Raw genomic sequence first — 12,307 nt, 5'->3', positions numbered from 1 at the left:
CACTAAATTAATTTACATTCTTATTTATTAAAACGTTAAAAATACAGTAAATTTAATCAAGCTTTCATATCTTGTTCAGTTGATTTTTGTCGTCTCGCAGTGATGTATTTCTCAAGGGTCCAAGTAAAAGCTGTCAGGTAAGTGAAAATGTTCAGACAGTGTAATGTAACGGCAGTTGAGGCGTTGTCTTTGATCCAACCTGTGAAGAAAATGTCAAATAAAGATGTCGTTGTTTTTCATGTAATCTCCGAAATGTCAGATTGAATTTTAGAGTTTTAGCCACTTCAACAAAACGTGAATTCGGTGCTACAATTTCGTATCGTCTTTATGAATCAATCAGCCAAATCTATTGCTTTGTGAAGCTTCGCTTGACCTGTATCTATAGAACTGAAATTTTCAACCTAATTGTTAGCGAAATAAAGCTATTTTCCAATAAATGACTTAGAAGGGAAGTAAAAACAAAAAGTACTAAATTGAATCGGTAATAGAATTTGCAATAATACTAACCTACAACAGGTCCTAATGCCAGATAAACAACGCCTGCGGTTATCAATTGTAGTCCAGTAGCGCCAGGCAATTTGTCCAGTGGTACATATGTTGGAATTACCAAGGCCATAAATACAGTACGTAGGCCTTTACCGAAACCAATTATTACTGCTACAGAGGTCAAAACCCAGCTGGCTTGACTGTATGCTAAAACTGATAAATATACGTTTGTAAAATATTATTAACATTTAATGAAACAGAATTATGAGTTTAGTATTAGGATTTACCTACTCTCCCCATTGCCATCGTCATAACGCCAACAAGGAAGAAGGTGTTGTTCTCCCACCCGATTTTGCCAGCAACAAATGGTGTGCAAAATCTCATGGAAATATCTGTTGCCGCCAGTAACGACATAAAAAAAGCTATTTCGCTCTTAGATTTACCGTAGTCTCCTAAGATGAACGGGGTTAAAAGTGAAAAGTTTAGTTCATTAAAACACGCCAATGTGACACCCAGCATTAGGTTAATGAATGATAAGTCTTTTAATAAATCTAAATCGAAGAACAGCGTGATTTTTTGGCAAAATGTCAAATTTTCTTCTTCCTCGTTATTTTCATCTTCTTCATCCTTTTGACGTATTTCTCCGTTATTGTTATCCGGCGGCGGAGTAACTATGATTTTAGCTTTACCTACATCGTCTTCTCTCTCTTTCAAATATTCTTCTAGTTTTAAAGATGCTTGTTTTAAAACTTCGCTTTCGAAATTGAAATTATTTGATTTTCGTCGATGTTTCGTTCGATAGGATTGGTTGCTGTGGTTGTCTCGTAAATATTTTCTTTCCTCATTTTCTTCATTGTTCTTGAAAGATATATTACTATGATTATCTTTTTGATATTTGTCTCCGTACTGACCATCCATTTTGAAAGATTTCAAGCTCTTGCTACTTTTGCTACCTGCTAAATGCTTTTGAGCTTTGTCTGCAATAACCAGTGCTTGCTTTGGGTCAATTTTTTCAACCACCACCTTTTCTTCTGCTTTTAAATCCTGCGGTGCTTTAAGAGTCGGACAATCTTCTATTTCCGATTCCGGAATAAGATCATCTCTCGTTGTAATAGAAGTTTTACGTTTTGGTTTAAGTGGATCTCGTTCTTGGGCCAGAGCTCCGAGATTAGCAGAAGAGTTCTTCTTGGACTCATTCAGATACAAAGTTGACGACTTCCGAGATCTGTTCTCCAGTAAATTTGTCATTGATGGTTTTTTAGACGCCAGGTGTGAATTAACATTTGAACCATCTCTAGAAGATACTTTGCTTCGCGATTGTCTAGACTGACTAAAATACCCATCATTAGCGCGTACCATCATTGGTACACCGGGATCTATAATTTCATAACCAGGGTTAATTGGGTCGTCTTCATTATATAAATATTGACTGGAAAAGGCGCTGAGATTTTTTATTTTGGTCAATTGACTGAAGTAGCCACTCTCGTTCTTTCTTTCATCATTATCCTTTAAAAGTTTTTCTTCTTCGAGTGTTTTTGGGGATGGTTTTTTCGAATGCCATTCTACTGGTTGTAGAAGCAGGGCACACGCAATGGTATGGAGTGACACGCCACTGATTATCAAAATCGCCCCAGTTTCACCGAAGGCGTTGTATAAACCGGTAATAACGTAAGGCCACACCATGGGACCTAAGCCTGTTGCGGTCCACGACAGGCCTGTTGCTAATCTTCTTCTTTCCTTCCAATAGGTATTCAAAGCTAAAGCATTAGACGCACTTGTAATACCATACCCAGCACCTGAATAAAAAGAAACTGTGTATTATTTACACTAATTTAAAGCACAATGTCTTTGGTGAAATGCGGTATTGAAATATAGAAGACACTCACAACTGTGCCTTTAACACTCTTTAATTTCTCTGTAGATGCTTTTATAATAAAAACCATGTAATTATAACATTGTAGTAGTAGCAGTAGTATTGTGAATAATTTTCATAAAACTATACTAATATATAAATCTACAGTGGTATTTACGTATGTTCCGTTATAATTACTGAACCATCCATCTGATTGACTTGAAACTTGGTATCCATGTAGAAAATACATGTACTTAATGGATAGACTAATATTTATGAGTGTTGGACTCCCTACACCAGTTGCAGACGGGTACAGCTAGTATAAAATAAGAATGTTTAATTATTAATATTTACCATAAAGTAACGAGAAGGTAATGATATAAGTCACGAAACTATTCGCGAACACGGTTAGCATCAGCGCGCTGACGACAAGTATGGCTCCCGTCATCGACACTTGACGGTAAGTAAATGTTCTGAATACGGGGCCGTTTGCCAAACCTGAAATACAAAAATACTACCACTAAAGAATTGAACATCAAACGTTGATTAGATTGACTACTGATTTTGTTAAGAGCATAGAAAATTGTTTAGAAAATGTTTATAGAAAATGGTTTATAATAATTGTTTGAAAACTAGCTTATTATATTCGTCATTGTGTTTAATCTATTTTATAATAGGAAATTGTTTTATTTTTTATTGTGTTTATGCGTGATCACGGCTGACCTTGTTTTAATCAGTTAGCTTATTGACATCTTAACTTGTATGTCGCTCAGACACAACGAGATATTTAATCGTCTGAATCGTATGAATCGTACCTACTGTAACTAATGTGACACAAACATTGACAGTGTGGAACAAATTTCCAGAGAAGTAGTTACGGCATCTAGACTAAGCTCTGTTAACAACAAACTTGGCGAATTTGATATCTTTAGACTTTGAAGTATCAGATAATAGTGTGCTCTGTAAAATCATAACAATAAAGTTCCTAATTGGGTTTGTCTATCGCTTAGATAAGTACTATTAAGCCTTCCGTATCTAAAGGCCTATCGAGTAAGATTAGCGCTAATATCTATTGCATTGATAGTATGTACAATGTGAAGGGACCGGTTATGGCATTAAAGAGTTACCGTGCAGGACGCGTCACGCACCCACGCATGAGTTCAGGGCTGAATGTATATTGATGATTGTTGTGGTCTGCGAACTGGAAATGCCGAGTCTTGCAAACTTGTCGCGGAATAGGAGCCCGAACTGCTGGAATATGGGCAAGGCTGACAGCTGAAAAACAAGAGTTGAGATTTTTTCTTTACTTCTATGTTAAATGACAGGAAATGTAGATGGCAAACGTCCCAGAGGACGCAGTACCACGAGATGGTCGGACCAAATACGATCTTCTCTAAACATCAACTTCCATAATGCCCTTCATGGAGATAAGGATCGCAGCAGATGGAGGGAAATCGTACGGGAGAAACTGATGCAGCGGGGAAGTCACGACCCTCAGTAATGGGGAGAACGACACGAGGAGGAGGAAATGAACTTAGTTTTTTCTTCGGTTGTCCTGGATCGTAAACATAATTAAAACTATTTTTCGGGTTCTGGGTGAAATGAAACGTGAAAGATTAAATGTGGTTTTTTTTCTAAATTAGGCGGTAGTTATTGGAATAATTCAAACACTTTAGTCGTTCGTAATCACGAACACTAAAAAATTCGATATGTCGACAATAATAATACAATCATACATAGTAAAAATGCGAGACTAAATTGTGAAAATTAGTTTTTTTATACATAACTTTACGAAATGAAAGGTTTTTGGAACGAAGTTCCCTATGGGACGATGCGGAGGGGTACTTTGACCGGGAAAAAACGTCCGTAACGTAAGATTTTTATTAGTAATGCACACAGTGTGCGACTTAACTTTGTAATAACGTGCAAAAAATAACATATGTTTACTGTATATTTTTTATAAATCATTGTGAATTAAATAAAGTTGATAACTTTGTAAAGTATCTATATCTATTTTTTTTAAATTTTAGCATTAAAAAAGTCATAATAAAAGATGTATAAAATTAATATTTTTATAATAAGAAACTTCATTCCTATCCGGTGTCCCACGACACCACACATTTCTTTTTAACACAGAACAGAATAAATTAAGAAAACGATTGAAGGAAATTGAACCGGCTAACATTAAAAAAAATAGCCATATTAGACTTAAGTCTAAATATCTATTTTCGTGCCATGGAAATTTTTAATGAACTTATCGTTATTTTTTATAAGCCAAGATAAGAAGCGTGCTTCCTTGAAACGTCGAGTGGCCTGTTAATAGGGAAAACATAATGAAGATGTTATTGATCACTACTAAAAACTAAGATTTTTTCCATTACAATATTTTTATTATGTAAGTGTATGTATGAATGGATTTGCTGTCTAATTGAGTGCGCTAGTTACATTACTTGCGACGAGTACACATATAGGCCTTTAGATTTTAAAAAGGGAGATTTTACAATTATTATTAACATACGTATGTAACTTTAAGTATGTAATTGAACAGGAAAACTATCGATATTTTAACCCTATTAATGTAAAAACAAGTTGTAACACTGTCCCCGTTTTTGTTTTTTTTTTGCTTCAAAATAGACGATCGGACGCTTTTTTTATACAATATAGGCTAGCGATCTGGTTAATCATTCGGTGTTGCTTTAATCCCTTGAACCAGGACTGTATGGTATAACCCCGTGACCCGGACTCACAGTGTGACCTACAATGAATAATTCTAAGATAATATAAGTAAATGAATTGTTGCACCCTGTAATGAAATTATCACGTTACTGTGACGACATGTTAGGTATGTTACTTAGTAAAATGACTACATGCCAGGAGGATTTGAGCATAATTGCATCATTCAATACAAGTCTATCGGGTTTATTAACTGTAAAGTGATGAATTTTTTCAATGTTTTTTTACTTTTTCATATTTCCTATTAAGAACACGAACGCTACGTGAAGTTCGTTCACGGTTTGTCTAGATTCTAAGATATGAATGGTATGATTGTTTTTTTCTGCCCGTTCGCTGTCAACTTAAGGGGCTATTCCAGCTACTCGTGGACGGGTAGTTGAGCTCCTGGGGTCAATCTGAGGGGATTTGCTAACACTAGCCATAGCAAGAGCTTCGCAAGATCTACCACCGGATCGGAATCGCGACCCACTGAGAAGATCCGGCGAGAAACTTATTAGGCTGTGTCTATGGGTATGGTTGTCGCGACGGTTCAGTGTAGGCCGATCAAGCATCTCGATATCTGTCAGAAAAGCTACAAAAACACTCCGGTCAAAAAGTAACAATGTTGTGGCATTTGTGCACGTGCACGTAAAATCTATAAAAGCGATTTCGTGTCTGTACATTTATTGCAGGTTAATGTATAATAGTGTATATTTGGTTTCACTATATTAATAGATTAAGGTCTATTTGTGCTTTCAAAGAAATTTTAGATTTGAAGTGCGGCGTTTTGAACTTTAAAATTATCTGAGCCTAGTGATGCATTCCTGTGAATTTATGTTTATAGATATTCGTTTTTAATTAATTCTGGAGTACATTGAAAACGTTAAACTTACGTTTGACAAGCCGGCAGCTATGACAACCATCCAACCCCAACCACCATCGGGAGGTATAAAATCACCATCTCTTTTCACTTTAGTTTTCAATTGCTTCGTCTTTGCCATTCTGCAAATTATTTATTCGATTAATTAATTTAGATGGCCCACGCTGAAACATTGATCACCGCTTTGAGCAACTGTCTACGATAGAGCTAGACATGTAATGATAAAACATTATCGTTGTAAGCATTTTAAATACGACAGATTTATCAGATGTTTCGTAGCTATGTACATGTTTGTTTGTGTGCATTGTTCAAACGACTCCAAATTGGATGACTGGACCTAGACTGTCGTATACACAATCTTTTGTATTCAATTAGGTCATAATTTAATTATGCTCATAATGATTATACTAGCATGTCCTTAATAGATAAATAAGTTCGCTATTATTTTTAACATGAAAACATGAAGACTTTTGATTAACATAAATAGGCCATAAATTTTATGTCAGAAGCCTTTTTATTGTTTGTTGACATTGAGTTGAGAGTTGAGATATTAAGTAAGCTCTTGAGGTGATTTTAATATTTTAGTAGGAGCTCACGTCTTTAACATTGGTAATTGCTATCTGAAGTACCTACGTCTTCCCCATAAACACTGGCCTCTTGAGACATGAACATACAGGTCGAATACAGAACAAACAAACACAAATTTTCCTAATTTCCAAACAAAAAAACCTGTTTGCTTCTTGATTGAGGTAATTCAAACCGATGCGCAGTTGAAATACGCCATGGCTGAGCTAAATACTAGGTATTTAAGACTAGAGGGATTAGTGAATCTATACTAATATATAAATCTACAGTGGTTTTCACGGATGTTCCGTTATAACTACTGAACCATGCATCCGTTTGACTTGAAACTTGGTATCCATGTAGAAAATACATGTACTTAATGGACAGGCTAATATTTATATGAGTGTTGGACTCCCTAATAATAATGACAATAAATAATAATGTTAATTTTAAATGCCCAGCGAAGCGGGCGAGTACAGCTAGTAATTAATAAGAGTATTTACTGTTGTTTTTAGAATTACTAGTATCAGCGAATATAATTTATTTTTAAGTTATGTTTCTAGCACCGTTACTGTAGTACTGCTCCAGATAATGTTGATCCAAAGGATAAAAAGGAAAAAGACAAAAACTGCGGACATGTTGACACTGAAAAAGTCAACTTCAACGATGAATTGGTTTTGGTTTACACTTATTCTTCTAATACCGATAAAATTAAAACGCTGAGTTGAATATTAGGTATCACCCTTTGCACTTAAAACCCCTATGTAATGTTTTACCTTTCTTTTTTATATCTGATTTCTAGCAGCTGTTATAAATAATATAATTATAAACTCAACTTCATAAGCCAATATTACGCACTAATTCAGTCAGAGGACGGTACTTATAACAGGAGAGCAATTTAACATTATCTTATCATATCGGTTAGAAATACTGTGGTTATTTCATTTTTTATCAGGCGCTTATCACGTGAAGTCTCAAGTAGGTAGTAGTGTTTTTATTTAATGGCCTGTTATATTAATCGGGTCATCGAAAAAGACTTACATTTGACATTTCGGAGTAACGAATGAAGAGCACCGACTTTAGTGTGCATCTTATTATCACGAGCGCGTGCCTACGATTTCCGTTCACGTTTGACATATATTGTTTCTTTGCTAAGAAAGAACTAACTGAGTCGACTATTATCAAAGCCGGCAATCTGACTTTTGGACAATGATTGGTAAATCAGAAAAACGAATTATTGACTTTGTATTCCATTGGCAGTCACAAAACTCTTCGGAACGACATCTTAGATAAATAACAGGTTAACTATTAAACTTTATTTAATGCAGGTTTTGAACCGTATTCTTTGAAGGAGACGATTATATTCAAATCAATCTGTATTGACATATCAATAAAATATTTTTGTCCAAATGCACAGATTGCCACCTTTGATAATAGACGACTCAACTGTATCTTGTGGTTTGTTGTATGAGATGGGCTTTCAACTAGCCAAAGTCTAAGAAAATGATAATTGTACTGAATATTTATTTTTATATTATATATATATATATATATATATATTTTATATTGTTATTTTCAAACAGTGCCGAAACGAAAATAAATTTACGGTACAAATTAGTTTGACCATCAAAATTTTAGGCGAAGCAATCGTTAACATCTTTGAAATAATTTATCTATTGAACGAAACTAACCCTACATAAAAGTAATTGTATTAATTGGTAAGCAATGAAAATAAGTGTATTGCATAAAACTAAAATTGTAAGTCGAGAAATTTCACAATGCGGAAATGCAGTTTTTTTTTTTTTTATTGCCCTTGTAGGCAGACGATCATACGGCCCACCTGATGGTGAGTGGTTACCGTCACCCATGGACTTCAGCAATGCCAGGGGCAGAGCCAAGCCGCTGCCTACCGCTTAATACTCTCCACAAGCCTCGTTTGAAGAAGGACATGTCATAGCGCTCGGGAAACACCGTGGAGGGGAGCTCATTCCCTAGCCGGATGGTACGTGGCAAAAAAGACCTCTGGAAACGCACTGTGGATGACCGCAGTGGCTCCAGGTAGTATGGATGAACTCTTCTCCGGTGGCGGGCGGTGCGATGGTAAGAACGAGATGCCGGTATCATCTCGAACAATTCCTCAGAGCACTCCCCATGGAACATACGGTACAAAATACAGAGGGAACCGAAGTCCCTCCGCAGACCGACGAATCTATTTTTGATATAAATACTACACTGCAGCGTGGTATTGTTTCTATTTAGGTTCATATTAATAAAAATTTACTTATTTAAAAGTGGTTTAGTCAAATGCGTTTACAAATTTAGCAACATTTATAATCATTCTATGTTGCTGACAAGGTAACCGAATTACTACTAGGAAATTTGATAATTAAACTGATAACCTATTTATGAGCTCCCTCGTGACAATATCATTATTAGGATTGAGCAACGCATCACGATAAGTTAATAATTATTGCAACCAGAGGCTCTGGTTTATACTACAATACATGGTTCCATTTGAAACTAAAATACACAAACACTTCGAATGGAGGTATCTAACAACGTCAATTTATTCTAAATGTAATTTATGTCCTAAAATCTTTATAGGTAGCAAATTCGTACACTGAATAGACTAAACCAATTAATTAATAGAACAATCTGAACCAATTGAAGTCGTCGTGGCCTAAAGGATAAGACGTACGGTGCATTCGTGTTGAGCGATGCACCGGTGTTCGAATCCCGGAGGCGGGTACCAATTTTTCCACCCATCTAAGCAATAAAAAAAAAATTGAATGTCATTTTTTAAAATGTATTGGAATACATAATTAGAGTTCATGCTATAACTCCTTCAAAGTGCTTCTTTCCGGGCTTTCCATGTGACGCTACGACAATTCGAAGGAATAAGTGTGACTCATGCTCCGAAGTCCGGATAATGTAGTATAAACCAATAATACAGTGTTATGTTAAAAAAAACCTTTATTATTATTTGCCCAGTGACAAGTCATGTAACGCTTTTTTTTGTTTAATTATTTCTAAATTTGTCATAAATTCACATTAATCAATGAATACTCAGTATTAACACTGTCAGTGAAAATGATTGTTACTGATTGGTTTTCAGTCTCACGTATTGGAGTGGTGATAGCTAAAATAGAAGGGTAAAAATGGACGGAACCTTATTTTCTTGCGGCTTCTTTTATATTCGTTGTTATCAATTTAGTTCGTAACGTATAGTGCTTATTACAAATTTTCAAGACTGGCTATATTCAACTTTATTATTAGTTATACTCGTATTTCTATTGTGTTTACGAATGCACAATATTTTGAGTTTGTGTCACACTGCACAGTCCACACAAGAATCCTTAACAGATTTTGGCAGTGGATTTTGGCAGCAGGTGGAACGTCAATTTTTGTTATAGATTGTTGCAATTTAGATAAATTTTTCATTAGTCTTATCTAAAATTTATATTATTATACAATTTTATTATTATTATAAAATTATAAAATATGATTATAATAGATTATAAAAGTAATAAAAATAAAAACGGGGTTTCTAAAAAAAGAGTAGGTAATAGGGCCTAAACCAGTGGTCCGCATAATTAATTTCTGCTTCTCTGTTTGTTTGAATGTACTTTTACATTCTTAGATATTAAATATTATTTATAGAAAAGTAGGATGTCTGTTACGTTTTGACGCCCAAAACAATACGTATATCGATTTTGACGAAATTCGGTTTGCATATAGTTAGAGCCCTAAGAAAGAGTGTAGGCTACCTTTCATCCTATTGTTACATGTGCATACAATACATACAATAAAGTGCTCAGCCTACGCGTTATAAGTATAGTTCATTAACTATTAACGATTACTTCCCTGTGTTTTTGTTCTTTTTTAGGTATACCAAATTTACTGATGGTAGGATCTCTTGTGAGTCCGCCCGGGTAGGTACCACCACCCTGCCTATTTCTGCCGTGAAGCAGTAATGCGTTTCGGTTTGAAGGGTGGGGCAGCCGTTGTAACTATACTTGAGACCTTAGAACTTATATCTCAAGGTGGGTGGCACATTTGCGTTGTAGATGTCTATGGGCTCCAGTAACCACTTAACACCAGGTGGACTGTGAGCTCGTCCACCCATCTAAGCAATAAAAAAATATCTTATTATTGTGCTTTAATAGATTGTTACGTTAACAAAAAACAAATTTAGTACCCATTAATTAGATAAACCTGATATTGTGAATTGTACATACTTAATAATACTTACTACTAAATACCTACTAATTTACATACTACTACAATGAGAGATAATCAGAACGCTGCGTGTATCTTAATTTACAGTAGCTGTCACAACTAAGGATGTTTCGCTAATTTCTCCGTGAATAGTAGACACAATTAAAACGAATACTACTCTTATTAAGCTTTAATGCAAATTCCGACGTTTCGAATTGGTTTTCGTTGCCACAGAGGACTACACGCAGGAAATAATAATATTAAAACAATAAAAAACACGTGGTTAAGCCGTAAAAGAAATTTTTATTATAAGGATTTTTGTTTAAATTATATTTTATTACTGACGTGTATACTGACGACGGACTTTAGCCACCTTAACATTAAATAAATTTATACGCAGAATTATTCGTACATAAGAAAAGAATAAGTACTCACTCAGAACACGCGAAACGTGCGTGCTTCAGCACAGTGATAAAAGGATAAAATATATATTTTTTTAACTTTTGCTTTGCTGCATTTATTGCGTTAACTAGATACGTGGCGCCGATTACTGTGAGCATTGTAAAGATACAAGCTAGTAAATATTACTTTTTTTACAAGCTAGTAAATAAATTTAGTTAAGGATTGTTTAAGATAAGATTATTGAAGTATATAGCGGAAATGTGAAATTCAATGATCAAAGCAAATACCATTGTTTAATAATTAATATATTAATTATATTATGAAATAAATTATTAAAAATAGACGATACTTTAATTTTTATTTAGGTCTAATGTTTTAGGATTTTTTGCGGTTTATGCCCTGTAGGAGTCATTCGTTGAGTTTTGAAGGGTGGGTAGCTGTTATACAGTATGTACAAGTCGAAATTCGATCTCATATCTCACATAAAGCCAGATGGTCAGTGAGTTACTTCACCAATCTTGAATTAAAAAAAAGGGTGCAGTTCACATGCGTTATACGTATTCGTCCTCATTCTCTTGTAGACGAAATTCTATAGATGTTCATTATATTTATCTGTTTGTAGTGACGCTTTTCGAGTATCATTTCTTACCTATAGACACAATCTACTGAGTTTCTCGCCGGATCTTCTTAGTGGGTCGCGATTCCGATCTGGTAGTAGGTACCTAGTTTTAGGAAAGTAGTGCTCTTGGCTGAATCACTTTTAGTAATTCTCTCAATTTGAGTATGTGAGCTCACCTACCAGCCTGTGAGTTGTTAGGCTTAAGATACTGTCGATTAGGTAGAGATAACAATATAATTCCGTTGCGTCAAGTCACAACCGTGTTAAGGAAAATATTGAGTTCAATGTAGTTGCCGTTAAACTGACAGCCGGCGCCATCTTAAGTGAAAATAAAATTTTCGGGTTCTCAAGACTTCTTTCTGTTAGGAAAGAAATGTAAATGAATTTAAAATTAATTTCTTTTTATTATGTAAATGGTATTTAGCCACATAATAAAATTATCACGTGTAGTAAATAAGTTGCTCGTAACTACAAATACATATGCTTCATTTGGATTAACAACAAATAGGTATTTGACCGAAAAATGTCTGCATGAATTCTTGCATGTTATTCAGAAACAATACATATTGTGGTT

General features: G+C 34.9%; 1 protein-coding gene across 2 annotated transcripts; it reads right to left on the bottom strand.

The window, feature by feature from the left end:
- Positions 1-7: 7 nt before the first annotated feature.
- On the bottom strand, positions 8-11,296 carry LOC101744989 (uncharacterized). Of its 2 annotated transcripts, none has more exons than XM_004927749.4 (7): positions 11,148-11,296; positions 5,944-6,052; positions 3,487-3,613; positions 2,693-2,836; positions 774-2,282; positions 508-699; positions 8-199 (listed from the first exon to the last, which is right to left on the bottom strand). In XM_004927749.4, exons 1-7 carry the CDS (start codon positions 11,270-11,272, stop codon positions 57-59), a joined length of 2,349 nt encoding a protein of 782 aa, XP_004927806.2. In that variant the 5' UTR covers positions 11,273-11,296; the 3' UTR covers positions 8-56. The 2 variants fall into 2 exon arrangements, with proteins under 2 accessions (XP_004927806.2, XP_062527873.1); XM_062671889.1 differs by lacking the exon at positions 11,148-11,296 and adding an exon at positions 7,536-7,554.
- Positions 11,297-12,307: the final 1,011 nt, after the last annotated feature.

The sequence above is a fragment of the Bombyx mori genome, chromosome 13 (assembly GCF_030269925.1).
Source record: "Bombyx mori chromosome 13, ASM3026992v2".
Lineage (NCBI taxonomy): Eukaryota > Metazoa > Arthropoda > Insecta > Lepidoptera > Bombycidae > Bombyx > Bombyx mori.
The sequence above is the reverse complement of the archived record's forward strand: the minus strand, read 5'-3'. Positions and strand labels throughout refer to the sequence as shown.

Excerpts from the sequence above, each read along its gene's own strand:
- LOC101744989 (XM_004927749.4), bottom strand. The coding sequence starts at position 11,272 with ATGCTCACAGTAATCGGCGCCACGTATCTAGTTAACGCAATAAATGCA. Across the intron at positions 3,614-5,943 it reads TAGCTGCCGGCTTGTCAAAC|CTGTCAGCCTTGCCCATATT; the intron begins GTAAGTTTAACG and ends CTTGTTTTTCAG. Across the intron at positions 2,283-2,692 it reads TACCTTCTCGTTACTTTATG|GTGCTGGGTATGGTATTACA; the intron begins GTAAATATTAAT and ends CTTTTTATTCAG.